This window comes from Gymnodraco acuticeps, unplaced genomic scaffold (genome assembly GCF_902827175.1).
Source record: "Gymnodraco acuticeps unplaced genomic scaffold, fGymAcu1.1, whole genome shotgun sequence".
NCBI classification, from domain to species: Eukaryota; Metazoa; Chordata; class Actinopteri; order Perciformes; family Bathydraconidae; genus Gymnodraco; species Gymnodraco acuticeps.
The window spans coordinates 186,627-204,474 of NW_022990349.1; the positions used below are offsets into that span (position 1 = coordinate 186,627).

At 40.5% G+C, this 17,848-nt stretch overlaps 2 protein-coding genes and 1 long non-coding RNA gene across 3 annotated transcripts in view; 2 read left to right on the top strand and 1 right to left on the bottom strand.

The window, feature by feature from the left end:
• Positions 1 to 6,901, top strand: part of LOC117551203 (rho guanine nucleotide exchange factor 12-like) — a gene marked incomplete at its 3' end in the record, with an annotated part of 33,259 nt that extends 26,358 nt beyond the window's left edge. The window contains exons 26-34 of the mRNA XM_034223956.1: positions 501 to 578; positions 1,190 to 1,265; positions 2,318 to 2,485; positions 3,476 to 3,563; positions 3,757 to 3,837; positions 3,917 to 4,002; positions 5,098 to 5,415; positions 6,208 to 6,351; positions 6,822 to 6,901. Coding sequence (XP_034079847.1) covers positions 501 to 578; positions 1,190 to 1,265; positions 2,318 to 2,485; positions 3,476 to 3,563; positions 3,757 to 3,837; positions 3,917 to 4,002; positions 5,098 to 5,415; positions 6,208 to 6,351; positions 6,822 to 6,901 — 1,119 coding nt within the window. The remainder of the gene's footprint in view (positions 1 to 500; positions 579 to 1,189; positions 1,266 to 2,317; positions 2,486 to 3,475; positions 3,564 to 3,756; positions 3,838 to 3,916; positions 4,003 to 5,097; positions 5,416 to 6,207; positions 6,352 to 6,821) is intronic.
• Positions 6,902 to 7,002: 101 nt separating this feature from the next.
• LOC117551205 lies at positions 7,003 to 10,541 on the top strand. Its single transcript, XR_004569759.1, has 3 exons — positions 7,003 to 7,158; positions 8,123 to 8,218; positions 8,448 to 10,541. It is a non-coding gene; the product is annotated as an uncharacterized LOC117551205 (long non-coding RNA).
• Positions 10,542 to 12,775: 2,234 nt separating this feature from the next.
• Positions 12,776 to 17,848, bottom strand: LOC117551204 (TLC domain-containing protein 5-like). Its single transcript, XM_034223957.1, has 2 exons — positions 17,659 to 17,848; positions 12,776 to 13,455 (listed from the first exon to the last, which is right to left on the bottom strand). The coding sequence occupies exons 1-2, from the start codon at positions 17,846 to 17,848 to the stop codon at positions 12,923 to 12,925; spliced, it is 723 nt and encodes a 240-aa protein (XP_034079848.1). The 3' UTR covers positions 12,776 to 12,922.

Sequence of the window (17,848 nt, forward strand, 5' to 3'; positions counted from 1 at the left end):
AGATAGAGCAATGTGGAAGGTTTGGGGAAAAACCAGGTTACATTATTTATATTTGCACATTTTGGGCGTTTGAAATAGTGTTCATTAGTGAGTGAACCCTAACCTATATGAAAATAATTAAAGTAATCAATAAAAACTGTAGGCATCAGGTTCTATTAACCATTTTAGTCAATCTAGTCAAGCCAAAATATGACCTAACTTCATGATGTTATTATGAACTTTAACTAAGTATTCAGTTACTCCAAGTCCTCCTTTTGTATCCGCCTTTATTTATACCAACACCATTTCATTTTAAGGTTTTCTGTAAACGAAAAAATAGCGTTTTTTGTACAGTTGTTATTTGTATTATTAACTACATCGCGTCTTTAGACATCAACAAAATTGCATGTTGTCACCTTTGGGATTAACGCTCTGTCTTGTCATGGTAAGGAAAGGTTTGTGAAGAACATATTTTGTCATGGTTTGAAACGTATTTTAAAAAGTGGTGTTTTTCTCAACAGAGGCTGGAGGATTATCAGAGGAGGTTGGACCTCTCGTCTCTCAAACCGAGTGAAAACCCCGTGATCCTGGAGCTGAGGGTGAGCCTCATCACCTCTCTGATTATATTATATTATATTAACATGTATCCCTCTTTATTCTACACGGCTAATATCTTGTTATCAAAGATATGGTCTCACCCCCTGCATGCCACACTGGTTTCCTACCGGAGCACTTTCAGCCACAGACTGAGACCACCGAAGACCACCACACAGCGCCACAGGAGGTCTTTCCTCCCAGTGGCAAACAAACTCTTTAACTCTTCACCCCTAAGTAAAGGGCACTGAGAACTTCCACACCAACACTATGTGCAATATACATATCAATATAATTACCATCATTACAATACACTCGCTGCTATATAACTATGTGCAATATTATTATTACTAGTATTATTAATAATGCTATGATAACGTGCAATTACGTAACTGCCACTAGGTTTTATTTTTTGCATGACTAACTACTAAATACTGCTAATAATTGCATTGATTGTGTGACCATCTATGTTTCATGATGTTTAATTGCTCTTTTAGTGTACAGTTGTGCTGCTGTGTTTATTGGGTTTATTGTATTTTGTTATTCTGGCACAACAATTTCCTTCGGGATAAATAAAGGGTTATCTTCTCTTATGTGTTGTATTTTTGTGCTGCAGAGTCTGGACCTGACCAAGAGGAAGATGGTGCACGAGGGACCGCTCTCCTGGAAAGTCAACAAGGACAAGACAATTGGTACAAACACACATCAGTAGAATAACACCTACATACAAACACAGTGTTAACCATCCACCAGTTTATGAATGAAGAGGAGGAATCGTAAACGCCTTTTGTAACCAGCAGATTCTGTGGAAGGCAGAGAACATACTTGCCTCTCAAGGTCATGTTCTTGCAGCTGGATTTCACCTGTTGCCATGTAGATATGCTCCAGCTCACACGTGTCAAACTCGAGGCCCGGGGGCCAAATCCGGCCCTTGGTGGATTTTATTTCGGCCCGCAGGATCATTTCTAATTACTATTAGATCTGGCCCGCCGGTATATTGCACGCACACCTTCACTCCATCCTGAGGGTCTCCTCAGCTCAGAGCCTGACCCCAAACATTGATGACCTTGCACCCAAGATGAGATGCCAAGTATCTGAACTAGCATCACAGAGCAGCACCCTGAGTTCAATGGAGGCTTCCTTCTGTACTTTCTCTCACACGACAACAGGGCATGTTTGGTTTGTTCTTTGAGGGGAATAGTTTTGTTGAAGCTGTTGTTGGCCTGTGGGGAAATGTAATCATAAGAAATGACTCTGGAGAAGCTGCAGATAGATCCATAAGAAATGAATGCAACTGATTATTTAATGTTTAATGTTGTTTTTATAGGCAATCATTTAAGCTTTGTGAGTTCCAGGTTTAATATGTGCAATAAGTTCATTTCAATAAGTTCTGTAATAAACATAGAACCAGTCCGGCCCTCCACTAGTACCCATTTTTATTTTGGCCCACTGTGTATTTGAGTTTGACCCCCCTGCTTTAAAGACAAATCGCTTTTCAAAATAATTCATCCCCTCTGCACTCAAACTTTTAAATTCTTGATATTTATTTTCTTATTTATTGTGATTATGAACTATTTATGGTGTAAATTGGAATGATCCACATCCAGTTTCCCGGGTGTTTCTGTGTGCTTTCTTCCTGTATGTTCCTGCCTGTGTACCTGACATAAGCTGCTCATAACCAATTGCCCCTTGTGGGATTAATACAGTTGTCGATTGATTGATATACTGTATTGGTCCCTCTCAGAGCTGTACACCCTGCTGCTGGACGACATCCTGGTTCTGCTGCAGAAACAGGACGAGCGTCTCGTTCTCAAATTTCACGGCAAGAACCCGACCAGCGCCGCCGACACCAAGAACATCTTCAGCCCGGTCATCAAACTCAACACCGTGTTAGTGCGGCCTGTCGCTACTGGTGAGGACTACACTATTAGGTTTTAGCGGTTTGTTAGGATGTTTATATGTGACACTTCAGGTCACTGTAGTACATTACATTTCATTTAGCTGACGCTTTTATCCAAAGCGACTTACAATGACCGATTACAGGGACATTCTCCCCGGAGTAACTAAGGGCTAAGTGCCTTACTCAAGGGCACACTAGTGGTGGTGTTCCTGGCGGGATTTGAACTCACAACCTTCCGATCTTCAGCCCACCTCACTATCCATTTAGACCACCACTATCCCTCTGTAGTATTATTGTAAGCCTAGTTTTTGTTTTATTCTTTATTTGGGGTCACATTATATTAAAAGTACAGTTTTGAAAATCATCTGAAAATGAACAAAATTAGTACAATAAAATAAAAACGAAAAAGTACATTTGAAATGACAAATATCTACACATGTACACATGTATCTAAACACACACACACATGAATATATATACACATATATATATACACAGTATACATACATGTACGTACAGATACATACATATACACACACACATAGGCCAAGTTGTATCTGTAACTTTGGGCGGTGGTGGCGAAGTCGATAGGGACTTGGCTTGGCAACTGGAAGGTCACCAGTTCAAGTCCTGGCAAGACCAAGTGCTACCGAGGTGTCCCTGAGCAAGGCACCTTTACCCACACTGCTCCCCGGGCGCCGTTCAAAATGGCAGCACACTGCTCCTAACACAGGATGGGTCAAATGCAGAGAAACAATTTCCCCACGGGGATTAATAAAGTATATCAAAAAAAAAAAAAAAAAAATAACTTAAGTGTAATACATATGTAATAGGGTGAAAATGCTCCGTCTGTTTTTCAGCCCTTAGCCGATGAACATTTAAGACCCTTAAATAAAAAACACAGAGCCAAACCTACTTTGCGGATCCCCTGCAGTGACTCCGAGGAACAGAAACTCTGGTTAAATGTTATTTTTGTTGTAATGTCTTCTCTTTCGTCATCAGACAACAAGTCTTTCTTCGTGCTGTCCATGTCTGAAAACGGCGCTCAGATCTACGAGCTGATGGCGCAGACGGTGTTCGATCAGAGAGCGTACGTCACACACACACACACACACACACACACACACACACACACACACACCACACACACACACACACACACACACACACACACACACACACACACACCACACACACTTTATTTCTCCAATGCTTAATCATTTATTTGTAAGAAGTTGATGGCACAATACAGTCATGTTGTCCTCGTGCTGTTCCTCCTGCAGGTGGCAGTGTCTGATCACACAGAGTGCCATGAAGGGAAAACCTCAGAACAGAGACATCATCCCTCCTGCAGCTCAGACTGAGTGAGTCCCCCCACACACTTGCTCAGTTAAATAAAGTTATATATACGTTTTTATTGTTTCTAATGTGAGTGTGTTTCAGAGCCGAGCATGAGGCCATTGAGACCATCAAAGAAGAAGCGAGTAAAGACCCCGACGTCACATCCAGTGAAGGCGTCCAATCTGCAGGTACTGAGGATGTGGATGAATTAGGTTTCTGAGGTGTAAAAACATTTAGTATATTAATCAATTGACAGCTTTGTACCTAGTAAAACAATTAGGACTACATCTTAAATCTGCATTTGTTTGCATTTGTCCTTTATCCTCTCCCGTAGTTTACAACTTGTTTACTATAGAGAGGCGAAGTCCCTCCCTTTCCTCCATGGGACCTTATTTCGGAAAAAGTATGTATTGAAGTCAATGGAGAGAGAAAGATTATCTTTTGATCCCGTTTGAATTGTGCCACGAATTACACATAAGATGTTTGTCAATTTAAAACATAATTTTGCCAAAGTCAAAACAATTTAAATGTGTCGTAAAACTGTGAAGTAACACTTTGTGTGAAACCGCTCAATGAACTACATCTCCCGTCTCGCACCACACACCAAGATGGCCGTCACGTTGAAACATTTCACTTCTTTCTTTCAGAATGAGGCGGAAAATATTAAAAGAGGTTGAGAGCATGTTGAGAGCTGTGCATACACACAAGGGGAGTTAGTCGGTTCGTGAGAGCCAGCATGCGGGACCGGGATTCTGGGATTTGTAGTCTTTCTAGCTGCGTATTTTTCATAGTCTTATATTTCAACAGTTTTACGACAAACCGTGACTTTTTTGACGTGGAAATGATTTTTTAAGACAAACATCATGTGTGTAATTCAAATGGGATCGAAAGACAAGTTTTCTCTCTCCATTGACTTCAATACATACTTTTTCCGAAATAAGGTCCCATGGGTCGGAAGTAGATGGGCGGGACTTCGCCTCTCTGTCAAGTTTTTTTTTTTTTCAATCTGTGAGGATTTTGTCAGTATTTATTTTGTTGTGTAACCTGTTGTGATTTTTTTTTTTAAATGTATTTTGTGTGAATTTTTTGTTTATTTAATAAATTTAATAAATGTATTAATTGATTGACCTTTGAGGAATTCATACATTTATTCTGTGAGGATTAATCATTTATTTTGCCAGGAAGTTTTGTATTTTGTGAGGAATTTTGTAATTCAATATTTAAGTATATTTATTTTATTAATAATTATCACTATCACCCTCTTGTTCGAAATGTCCTCTCAGACAAAGATGTCGCCGTCTCTTCTCCAGACATTCAACCGGCTCCGAGTCTGAACCCGTTTGATGGCATGAAGTCAGACGATGAGGAAGAGGAGGAGGAGGAGCTGCTGGTGGAGGACAGACGTGATGAAGATGAGGAAATAGAGGAGGAAGAGGAGGTGGATGAAGCGGAACTGGAAGCTTTCCTGGACGGACAGCTGGAGGACGGACTTCCCTTCCTTCAGGAGGAGGAAGAGACACATCAGGACATCGCTGCAGAAAACATGGAGCAGGACGTCTTCATCACTCCGTCCTCTAAAGGAGAAGAGGCTCTCAGGACATGTAAGTGTTAGATTAAATCAGGTGTGTCCAAACTACGGCCCGGGGGCCAAATGCGGCCCGCGGACGATTTTGAATCGGCCCTCAGCTAATTCAAAAAGTATAATGGAATGCGGCCCACAAATGAAACTTGTGCTTGTCTTCTATTGTACTTCTTAAATACAAATGTAAACATATATGACACAGTAGTATTCATGTGTTAATAAGCCCACTTTTCAAATACATTCAGTCAGTTAAAGTTGAAAACACATTTTAGTTGATCAAAAAAGCCAAATACCTTTTTAACATAACAAGCTTGGAATAGCCCCTCCATATTTCCCCTTATGATAACACATCTGAGGCATCTGTTTTAAGGGATGAGCTGTACACTTTTTGTAACAAAATAAATGAAACCCTTTGGAAAGCTGGGATGTAGGCTTTTTTTTCCTTAAGGTATTTTAAAGTATCAAGCATAATTTACCTATTTGATTGATTTTGCTAATTTATAACTTAACTTATGAGGCAATATACTCTAGTTAATGCCCCAGACCTTCGTATATTTTTCTGTATGTGGCCCCTTGGTAAAACGTTTGGACACCCCTGGATTAAAGGGTCAGTGCACCCACATTACACATCCATTTTCTCTCACTAAAGGTTATCTAGGCATTAGATAAAGGGCAATATATCCATATTATTAGTCGTGGTATGAACCGGGATATTGTCTTTTTTTAAATACTGTGATATCCTAAGAGTTTATTCCTGGTTTTAAAGCTTTAAAGAGTGTAAAATGTAAAACACATTCTCCTGTGTTTGTAGTGGCCATGCTGAAGCAGGCTCTCTTCCACCACATGATGAGCAGAGAGGAGGAGGCTCAGGATCAGAGTGGGTCTCTTCCTGGGAGCCCTGAGGGGCCGCATGAGAGCCGAGGGTCTCCACCATCACAGAAACAAAACGGTGACGGTGAGGGATCTTCAGACAAAGTGCATTTACTCGAGTTCTGTATGAAGGAGCCAAACTGCGAATTCAGCCATTGTTGTTTAATTCTATTTTTATCATTATTTGTTTACATCACAGCCCGTTGTAATTAGTCACTTCCTGCACTTGTCACATGGGTGTGGTTTAGGGTATTTAAGAGCTTGTGTGATGGACAAAGAGGATGAATTGGTTCCGTAGGGTCTTTCTGTAATTGTTCGTTCAGTTTTCGTTATAAAATATGATCGAACAAGAACTTCATTACGGATTGCTTATTGTGAACGAGTCACAATGAAGAACTAAACTTAGCCTCTTAAAGGTGGGGTAGGTACGAATGGAGAAACCAGCTTGATATTTCCCACTTTTTACTTCTATCCCAAACTGTGTACGTAACCCTTCAACAGTTTGTTTCTAATAATAATTTTAAAATGGTTCCTCCTGCTCTTCTTCTCCCTCAGGTGGTTTCGTGGTCCTCGATTTCGGTGGCGGCTCGGAGGAGAGCAGCACTGATGATGATGGAGGAGGAGGAGAGGAGGAGGAGGAGGAGGAGGAGGAGGAGGAGGAGGAGGCGGAGGAGGAGGAGGAGGAGGAGGAGGAGGAGGAGGAGGAGGAGGAGGAGGAGGAGAGGAGGAGGAGGAGGAGGAGGAGAGGAGGAGGAGGAGGAGGAGGAAGAGGAGAGGATCGACATGAGGAAAGCTGCTCTCCTCTTCCTCTCAGGCGGGCGGAGGGCCGAACCTCAGCCGGCAGCTGATGACCCACCTGCGTCTCCTGCAGGCCGACCTGCAGTATCTCAAGGTGCTTCACACACACTGTGGGGCCAAAAAAGGCACAAATAGTTGTTTTGTCTGTGTTTTACTGGTTTTTGCTGGTTTACACGGGGGAAACAAGAATTTCTTGGAACATCTCTTTAAAATACGACCCGGTTTCCTTCAAAAAACCTGCAGAATATCTTTTATAGTTAACTTTTTAACTTGGTTAACCACCGTATGTTTTGCAATTTCTATTTGTAAGAAATCCATTGTGATGATCAAGGCATTTAACACCATTTATAATATATATCCTTTATTTAACCAGGTAAAAGACTCATTGAGATTAAAATCTCTTTTCCAAGAGCGACCTGAACCAAGAAGGGCACATGTACAAGTTACAAACAACAGATAAAACACAGACATACAGGAGGCAGAACCAAATACAGCTGGAAAACAACAAAAGATAAAATTAGCCCATTCATAATGCGAAGTAAAAACAAAATATTAAAATCATTCAAAACTGGTCAACATTTAAAAACGATTTTAAAGATATACGAGTACTCACATCTACCAATGGGTGTCGTGTCTCTGTCCTTTAAGATGTGCCCTGAATTCCCCCATAGTGATTCAATCTGAGAGTTTTCAGCTCCTTCTGTAAAACAGTGTTCCAAGCTGTGGGGCAGCATATCTAAAAGCATGTTTTAACCAACCAGTTTGTTCTCACTGTAGGAAACCAGCCATCTGATAATTCACTTAAAGAAAGGAATCGACTCACCTCAGCCACAAGACACCTTACCTATACATGTCTTGACCTGCAACTGTACAATTAATAGGGTCTCAGCTGTGATTTTTATATCCAAACAAGTTAGTTTTACGTTGAAGAAAAATTTGAATAAAGGTTGTTGAAGAGATAAAAACGTATGCTTGTTGATGCCAAAGTCAGAAGTTAAATCCTATGATTTATACTTTACCGTAGTAATTGTGTTGTGTTGTTGTTTACTTGTTTTCAGGAGGTGGAGGTGAAGGTACACGAGCTGCAACAAACACACACTGACCCAGCTGCTGACGCCGAAGAAAACCACGGTGTGTGTCGCTGATTTCTACACGTACGCATTTACAGAGACACGTTTGTCTGTGTTTTCCCACTTCTTTTATTAGTTAAACGATCATAACGAGAAGAAATAATGTTTTTTTCTATTAATAGAATCTTCCCAAATGTGGTTTTAATTATGATAATGTCTTGTTTGCTCAAATCACAATAGAAATACACTTTCAAACGGAGCCTCTGAAGAAAGCTAATCTCAAAACACTTTTTAATTTTCGTTCTACTTTCAGATTCTTCTCCCCGTTCGTATGAGTTTGACTCCATGATTTCTTCCGGATGATCTTTGGACTTTTGAAACACTGGTGTCGCACAGAAAGGGAGGCTGAATGTCAGAACTCACACTTCAGGCGCGTATCAGTGGAAGACTTGATCATCGTTTTAGGAAAACTATTCACTATAAACTCAAAGCCTCCTGAGGAGAGACTCTGTGGAAACACCCCGAGGACAATTCAGGCGGTTTTTTCTTTCGCAGTATATTATTAATCAACTATATAAATTATCCTTAAACACTGGAGAAAGTCGAGTGTGGAGTCACACAGATGGATTTAGAAACACTTTACGGAGTGAAAAGAGGAAATGGATCATAAAGGTATATTTGTTTTGTTCAGGACTCACTGCTGTACGTTTGATTTTAGAGCAACGCTGTATTATGGCTATTTTAGGTAAGAAAATTATTAATTGAATGGAATATTTACAGAGCTGGGGAGTGAGGGGGGATACATTCCTAGATTAAAGTTGTACATTTCCAAGAAAAAGTGATTATATCTTTTTCCAATCATGCAAGAGAGATTTAAATAGAAGAAATTATTTTTAAAAAAAGCTTTTTTATCGTAAAAAATACAAATATTCGATTTTCTTTGTCGTAAATTGAACTATTCTTCTCGTAAATGTATGACTTTAACCCCTCCCCTTTCAGAATACTCTCCTGTTCTTCATGACTTCATATTTCTTTAAAACCATTTTTTTTTAAATGCCACCGGATATGCTTTCATATTCCTGAAATCTCCATTGAAAATGAACACATCTGGCAACACTAAAGCCTTCAACATTTCCAGTACCGTGTGTCCACCTGGTTTGGATGTCTGAGTAAATATAATACACGTGAAATGCTGTTCAGTGCTTACTTTCAAGTCCCAGTTTTCAAATTTCCTGTAGCACTTGAATGTAGCATAATATAGCTAACAGACGCAGATAGCTGCCTGTTCATTATCAACAAATAAACAAAGCAGATGGACGTACAAATAGAACCACTTGTGCTTAAGAACTGTACTTTGTTCAAATGGACTTTCATTCATTAGTGGAGCAGATTTGGTAAACAATTATTTACTTGTTTTGTGTGTAATCAAGGGTGGTCCAGAGAGTCAATTGAAAAAAAAAGGTTTTGCCAGGATAATCTCAAAATGTTCTAGTTGTATTATCTGTAATAACAAACGCTTGGCAGGTGAACCAACATTATCTGTCTGTATGTTTTCCTGAGTGAGTTTGGATTTGAAAACGAGTGCTTTTATGCTTACTTAGATCATGGGGTGGTGGTGCAAAAGGATACAGAAAAACTGCCAAATAATAACCCTTTTTTTTACAGTCACTAAGAAAAATTATCCTGACATTTTCCCCACATATTTTACAGATGAAAGAAGAAATATTAAGAAACTCATCCTGAGATTTTCCTGTTTTCACCCGGTTTTGATACAGAAACATATTCCTTAGATTACCAATGAAATCACGTAGAGCAATCTTTAAAAAACAACAACATTCAGTTTGTATAACTGCAGCAAAACACTACGCACCATATCACGGACAATACAAGCTTTTCAGAGAGACATGTGAATTTCTTGGATTTCACTTTATTATTTGTTTTGCAGACAATTTCTCTAAACGTTATCAACCACTTTTTATAATTCCCCTGTAGTTTTGTGAGGAGGTTTTTCCTAAGGATCATTTTTGCAACAGGCTGCTTTAAAAGTGATCTTGAGCTTTTCATAGTGTCTTGTTTTTCCATTTGAGGTACATAGATTTCCTCGTTTAACCACTTCACTTGAATGTTGGGCAGAAATCACTCAGATAGCCACAAGACCGCTCACATGACACCATGGCTTTGGTTTTGGGAGCGACATACACAAGAAAATCAAATGAATGAAGAATATTCAGACATAAAAAGTTTGATTCCTCTGTAAAAGAATATATTGTACAATTATGACTGTATATCGAAGGTTTTGTGTTGGTTTTTTTCACCATGCAATCATGAAATGTTTTAACACAAACTACTTAAAGAGGGTGAAGTATCCATGTACTATTAATCTGTTTTATAAATGTTCTATTCAAAATGTTGTGGTTATTAATTTACTATTAACCATGTTTGTTACAAAAAAGGCAATTCAAGCAAGAAGATTTCATCTGTTGAAAACATTTGAAAAGAAAGTGGCGCTTAGTTGATCATTCAAAACTACACCTGCATTTACCACTGATCCCCACAGGTGGCGCCAAAAACACGAATCAAATATCTTCAAGATCGTAGCTATCCGGTTTTTGTGTGTTGACGTCTTCGAACTTGTATTTATTTAGCCATCTTTTACTCTGCTCTGATTTCCCTCTAGCCAAACCTACATACTGAGAAAAATCACAAACGTTGCTCTTCTGGGAACTGATATCCAGAATCACACCTGTAATACCGCTAATAGCCATAGGTGGTGCTTAATTGACAAACCAAAGACCATAATCACAGATGGAGTTAGTCACGCTTTCCAAGTATTTGTGCTTTGACTTCTTTAAGTATTTGGTTCTCTCGCTACGTTTTATCACAAGCACCGCTCTCTTGGAAGTGAAATCCAAAAGAACACCTGTAATACCGCTAATAGCCATAGGTGGCGCCAAATTGACAAAAAAAGGTCCTAACTAAACAAAAATTCTATCCTTTTAGTTTTTGCGTTCTTTGAGCTTGTGGTTCTCCCGCCACATTTTATACTTCACTCTACTTTTCTTGTAGCCAAACATACTTACTGACAAAAATCACAAACGTGGCCCTCTGGGAAAGTGAGATCCCAAATCAAACTTGTAATATCGCTGACTGCCATTGGTGGCTTTGAGCTTTTGGTTCTTGTGCCACCTTTTATCAAAGCTCCCAAATCCCACTTAAAGGTGGGGTAGGTAATTTTAGAGAAATCAGCTCGAGTGCGCTAGAATTTGAAAATACACAGCCGGAAAAAATCTGCCACTTCCTCACAGAGTCCCTCCTCCAACACACACAAACGCGCACATGACCAATGAGGGCACGAGATAAGTTTGTGCACAGATGGAAGGCTGACAGGCAGGTAGGCCATCCAGTTACTTTAGCCGGCTCAGATGATTGGTCGTGCTTTTTACAGCGCTACGGCTTCCACAGATGAATTTTTTATTTTATGGATTTGTTGTCAAAGCACTTCAGATATTCATTGCTATCGGGATGTTAAGAGCATTCCATGGAATATAACAAAAATCGTATCTCGAGCCGGTTTCTCAAACTTACCTACCCCACCTTTAATACCAATAGGCGCATTCACACTGCGGTACTTTTCCCACAAAGGTTCATGTGAACTTAGTTCATGTGAACTCTTTAGTTTGCATGAACTAAGTACAGATCGCGTTCACACTGGAAAAAGTCCCTGGGGGTGGATTAGGCAAATGAAGCCGCTGACGTCACTTGTTCTTCTTCTGCTTTGGGCTTACTGGCAGGCCGCAAACCACTTCACGGCGTATACTGCCGCCCAAAGTCCCCGGCCGGAAGTCCCCGGAGTTGGGGACTGGCTTCAGTAGAAGCTGCTGGGACTCCCAGCAGCTTCTACTGAAGCCTTCCGAGTAAATCGCCAGAACGCCGACACCTCCTCACCGCTCCCATGTTTTATTTTGTGTTGCCATAAGTTAGTCTCTCTGCGTTTCTGCGCTGGGCTAATGCTAATGCTAATAATGCTAATGCGAGGATAATAAAATGGCGGCTTCACAAAACTTTTTGGGAGTTTTACGGGGCGTGGTTTGCAATCCGCCCAGCCAATCAGAAATATAGCTCTTTTCTCACAAGAGAGCCGCTCGAAAGTCCCTGCTCTCGAGCAGGGACTTTGGAGGGGGTACAAAGGTTCACATGAACTAATTTGAGTACCGGCTCTTTTTGGTGTGAACGCGATAAAAGAGTTCACATGAACTAAGTTCACATGAACCTTTGTGGGAAAAGTACCGCAGTGTGAATGCGCCTAATGTCCATCCAGTTTTTGTGTGTAGACTTCTTCGAGCTTTTGGTCCTTGTGCCACCTTTTATCAAAACCTCCCAAATCACACCTCTGATTACCGCTAATCACCAGGCGGCGCCAAATTGACAAAACAAAGGTCCAAACTAAACATGAATTAATTTACTTTTGCCTAAAAGTCCGTTCAGTTTTTGTGCTTATTTTAGCTTGTGCCACTTGTTATACTTAGCTCTACTTTTCTGTAACATAACACACAAAAAGTCCCAAGTGTCGCTCTCTTGGAAGTTGGAAGTGAAATCCCATATCCCACCTGTAATACCGCTAATCACCATAGATAGCACCAAAGTAGCAAAAACGAAGAGTGTAACAAACGACAAAAAACTGTTACTTATTTCCAAAGACTTCTTCGAGCTTTTTGTTGTTGTGCCACCTTTTATCAAAAGCTCCCAAATCACACCAAAATCGCCAAAGGTGGCACTAAAATTAAGAATTCATTCACTTTTTCCATTCACTTTCTGTGCTTGTTTTAGCTTGTTGTTCTCCTGCCACTTTTTATACTTCGCTCTACTTTTCTTGCAGCAGAACCGTGCGATGTCCACCATGAACACCCAGGCTAGCGCGTACATGGCCACGCCGCCGAGCTTCATTATCAGCGTTGTTCTCGGAGAGGTCACCTCGCAGTAAAACAGGACCGTACCCACTCCCACGCGTACGGTGGCGAACAGAACGATGAACAGCAGATCCACGGCGTCGCCCAGCAGGCTATCGTAGAGGCCGAGCTGCCGGAGGAACCATCGGGTCTGAAGGAGAGGGTTTGTGATCTCGCTGCCAAAGATCGCGCCGCAGGTTTCGCACCCGGAAACGCCCATGAGCAACGCCAGGAGGATCCCAACGATGCTGCCGGCGTGATGAGCGAGCATGAGAGGGCCCTCGGTGTGGAAGCAGACGCACCAACACATGTCGAAGAAGAAGTATCCGAGGCAGACGGCCAGAGAGACCGACTGAAGCTCTGTGTTTTCTGTACCTGAGGGACGGAGAGGAGGGTTGGACGTGAAAACTTCATCCGGCGGCTTCACCTGAGACATGTATTAACCACAAAGTCTACTTGAATGACAGAAAATGATCACAGAAAGACAAGAAATTAAGCTTTTTGTCAACGTAACATGTGAAGAGCTTGTAAAATATTATTTTCTGTCATGAAATTACACAAGTAGCCTACAAAAAAAAAACAGCTTGTAGAATGTTTTTTTAAAATTATATATAATGTTGAGGTTTTGACAAGGAACATCTTGAAGGTGTCACTTTGGAGCACTGGGTAATTTTGAATATATTTCTCACTATTTTCTGAACAATTTACAAACCCAAAACTTAAGTTACTTTGAGGTCCTGTCTAAACTAAAGTTAATATACCAAGAAAGCCTGCTTGCAGTTATGTGTGTTAGGTTTTCTGTACCTGAGGGTCGGAGAGGTGGGTTGGATGTAGTGAAAACACTTAATGTGAAGGAAAATACCTAAATACTTATAAATTACCTCAAACTTTGATTTTTTACATTTTTACATTTCTTTGAGTGGCAATTTTGTGTGATGGGGAGTGTGTGGGAGATAAACTCCAACCCCAATAAGCATAGGCCCTCTTTAAGATACTGAAATCATTGCTGTTTTTCAGGTATTGTGCCACTCTCAAAGGTCCCCTATTATACTGTTTCTTATCAATATATTACAGGTCTCAGATATATACAGAACCTGTCTCTGATTGGTTGAAACACCAAACAGATCATTGCAGCATTACCCATAATCCCCTCTGTTTCAGCCCTGTTTCCAAAGTGCTGATTCTCTGTCTGTTACTTTAGATGAAAATAAGGAACCCCTCCCCACGCCCCTCTGAGAGACATTTGGTTACAAAGAACTCAATGGTGCTCTAGGAGGAGATTCAGGTGATAAGGAGGGGGGGGGGGGGGGTTACCTTGGTTGCTGATTGGCTAATGGGTACACAAGACAAAACATCGTTATGACATCATAAAGTGGCCAAAATCTGATCAGCTCATTTTCAGACAGGTTTTTATAGAAATAGATCAAAAAGAGAGAGAATCTTTGTTCCTGAAACTTTCAGAGTCTCTTTCCACAGAGGGGACACATGTTGATGTAGAAGACACATGAAGAAGAGGGGACACATGTTGATGTAGAAGAGACATGAAGAAGAGGGGACACATGTTGATGTAGAAGAGACATGAAGAAGAGGGGACACATGTTGATGTAGAAGAGACATGAAGAAGAGGGGACACATGTTGATGTAGAAGAGACATGAAGAAGAGGGGACACATGTTGATGTAGAGGAGACATGAAGAAGAGAGGACACATGTTGATGTAGAAGAGACATGAAGAAGAGAGGACACATGTTGATGTAGAAGAGACATGAAGAAGAGGGGACACATGTTGATGTAGAAGAGACATGAAGAAGAGGGGACACATGTTGATGTAGAAGAGACATGGAGAAGAGGGGACACATGTTGATGTAGAAGAGACATGAAGAAGAGGGGACACATGTTGATGTAGAAGAGACATGAAGAAGAGGGGACACATGTTGATGTAGAAGAGACATGACAATGTGGATGTTGCATAATAGGTGACCTTTAAACAGGGCCGTTTCTTCCTATGCGGACTATGCGGGGGCATAGGGCCCCCGCGGCCACTAGGGGGCCCCCAAGCTGAAAGTATTTTTTTATTTATTCATCCGAAAAACAAAAAAAGTTTAATTCATACACACAAAGATGAACACAATTAGTAGAAGCAGGAGGGCTGAAGCATAGCTTGTGGAAAGTAGCCCTCCCGTGCATCATCCTAATACAGCGGCATTATTGCGTCAAAAACGTATAGAAATGAAGGAGTACAACAAAATTAAGAAAACAAGAGAAAAAATTAAATAAAAGTTAGGGCAGGAAAACAATAAATGCATATATATATATATATATATATATATATATATATATATATATATATATATACGAAAACTAGATATAGGGTCATTTTCTGCACATGTCAATAGCAGTTTCAACGATCTTTTTTTGGAAATTAATGCACTTGGCAAATGAATAATAATAATAATATATGCATAATTGCATATAAACATTGTGAACACTTATTTTCAAGTGACCTTTTTTACATTCATATGTTCACGCTGTGGTTTGGAACTGCTTTTGAATGTTATTAGGCATTTTGTTATGGAAAATGTTGTGCATAATCAGTACTGTTTTAAGCTGTACTATCTCAACACATTTTAATAGATTGAGTTTTTTTAAATATGGGAGTTGTGTGTTCATATTTACCAACACCACAGGCTATTCGTAATACTTTTTTTTGGGATGTTATTATTTTTTGTAGATTTGTTGAGTACGTGTTTCCCCATATTTCGGAGCAGTATTAAAGGTAAGGGAGAAATAGACTGTTATAAAGAGTATATTTTCTTCAAGAATGTTCTTAGTATGATATAAAATACCTATTGTTTTTGACAGTTTAGTCTGTACATCATTTATATGCTGCTTCCAATTGAGTTTTTCGTCAACAAGCAGTCCTAAAAATGTACATGCACCAACTTTTTCTATCTCTGTATTGCAAATCCGTATAATGCAGTCATTTCTACTCTCAGACTTTGTATTGAATAACATGTCATTTGTTTTGGCCACATCAAGGGATAATTTATTAACTTCAAACCAGTTACATAGTATTTTTAATTCTGCATTCACAATTGTAACAAGATCGCCAAGATTATGATGGGAGCAGATAATTCAAAGTTCAGGTTCAGCCTCAATATATTTGGGGAGAATTAAAATGAGCCGTCTTTATTTGCAGACAGCCAAGCCCCCTCCTGTGAGTGTTCGGTGAAGCATGATATGCTTACAAATCCAATGTAGGATATAAACACGACTAAACTGCAATGATAGCAAAACTGTGGCTTGGGTTTTTGGGGTAATAAAGTCCAAATCAGCCTATGTATCTGTATGATTATTATTACTTTTTGTTTTGTTACTTCCCATTGTAAAGCATCCTTGGGTTTCGTGAAAGGCGCTATATAAATTGAAATTATTATTATTATTATTAAATCATCGTTGCGCTGACAGCTGAGAAAATGCTGCATCTCTTGCATTTATTGACATAGAGGAGCCTTATTGTTTACCTTTTTAATATCATTTTTTGTAATTTTCAATTGCTTGGTTTTCGTGAAATTAGCCTGTTTTCCTATTAAAGTGTAACAGATTGATGCATCTCCACAGATCATCTTAAAGGTCCCATGTCATGCTTTTCCGGTTATTACCCGTCCCCTTGTGTGTTATGAAGCTTTTTCTGCATGTAAACGGTCTGCAGAGTCAAAACCCTCAAAGTACACCCTGTAGCGAGTAAAACTCTAACACAGAAAATACCTCCCCAAAACGCCTCGTTGGAGATACGTCACTGTCCATTGATTCTTCCGGGTAACTCATGATGTCATGCGTTACCCGGAACCAAATGGACCAATCCGTGGAGCCGTTACGTTACGTCCGCGGAGCCGTTACGTTAAGCCCCCGCTGATTGGTCCAAATTGACCAATCCACGGACGTCCTCACACACTCAGTGCATGCAGCTCAGCTGATCTCTCCTCCCTGGCTGCAGGCTGATCGCGGCGAAATTCTCTCTGCAGACCCATTCTCACAGCGTTTATCAACCTTTTTCTTACTCAATATCAAGCCACACTTATTGTTTTTACTTCGGCTGTGACTTTGTGTGTGCTCAGGGTGAGTTTGGCTGTGTTTCGCTGTGTATCGCTAAACAAGGAAACCACACCTCCACGGAGCTCAGCTCGATTCACAACGTCCCAACCAATCAGAGCACACTGTGCTCACAGGGAGAGTGGGGGCTGGAGCTATTGGAGCTACAACGAGCCGTTAAAGGCAGAGAGTGAAATTCAGTGAATACACGTAGTTTACAGAGATGCTGTATGAGAAACCAAAGTGATTTTGGAAAATTGCACAATATAAATCTATTCTAGTAGACCTCAACAATGGAATTATGATCAGTGGAAATGGCCATGACATGGGACCTTTAAAGGCTTCGGAATCCCCCCCATTGTAGTCAAAACTATGGCCCCCAAACAGCATCTTGCATAGGGCCCCCAAAAAGCTAGAAACGGCCCTGCCTTTAAATAGTAGTGACATATTTGAGGAGATAGTGTTTTTTTTATTCGGTTATACTTTACCTGCATGAGTGAAAGGCAGAGGTCCGTCTATGAAGAGGACGTATCCCGTCAGCAGCACGATGATGACACCGTGAGACAGAGTGACGAGTCTGCAGCTCCACTCGGCCCCCCGCTGAGCGAAGGTGTAGCAGAACAACAGGTAGAGACAGAACCAGCCAATCAGGCTGCAGAACACCTGCAGCACCAGCAT

Coding starts and splice junctions, on each gene's coding strand:
- LOC117551204 (XM_034223957.1), bottom strand. CDS start 17,848: ATGCTGGTGCTGCAGGTGTTCTGCAGCCTGATTGGCTGGTTCTGTCTC. Junction 13,456..17,658: donor TCTGCCTTTCACTCATGCAG/GTAAAGTATAAC, acceptor TCCGTCCCTCAG/GTACAGAAAACACAGAGCTT.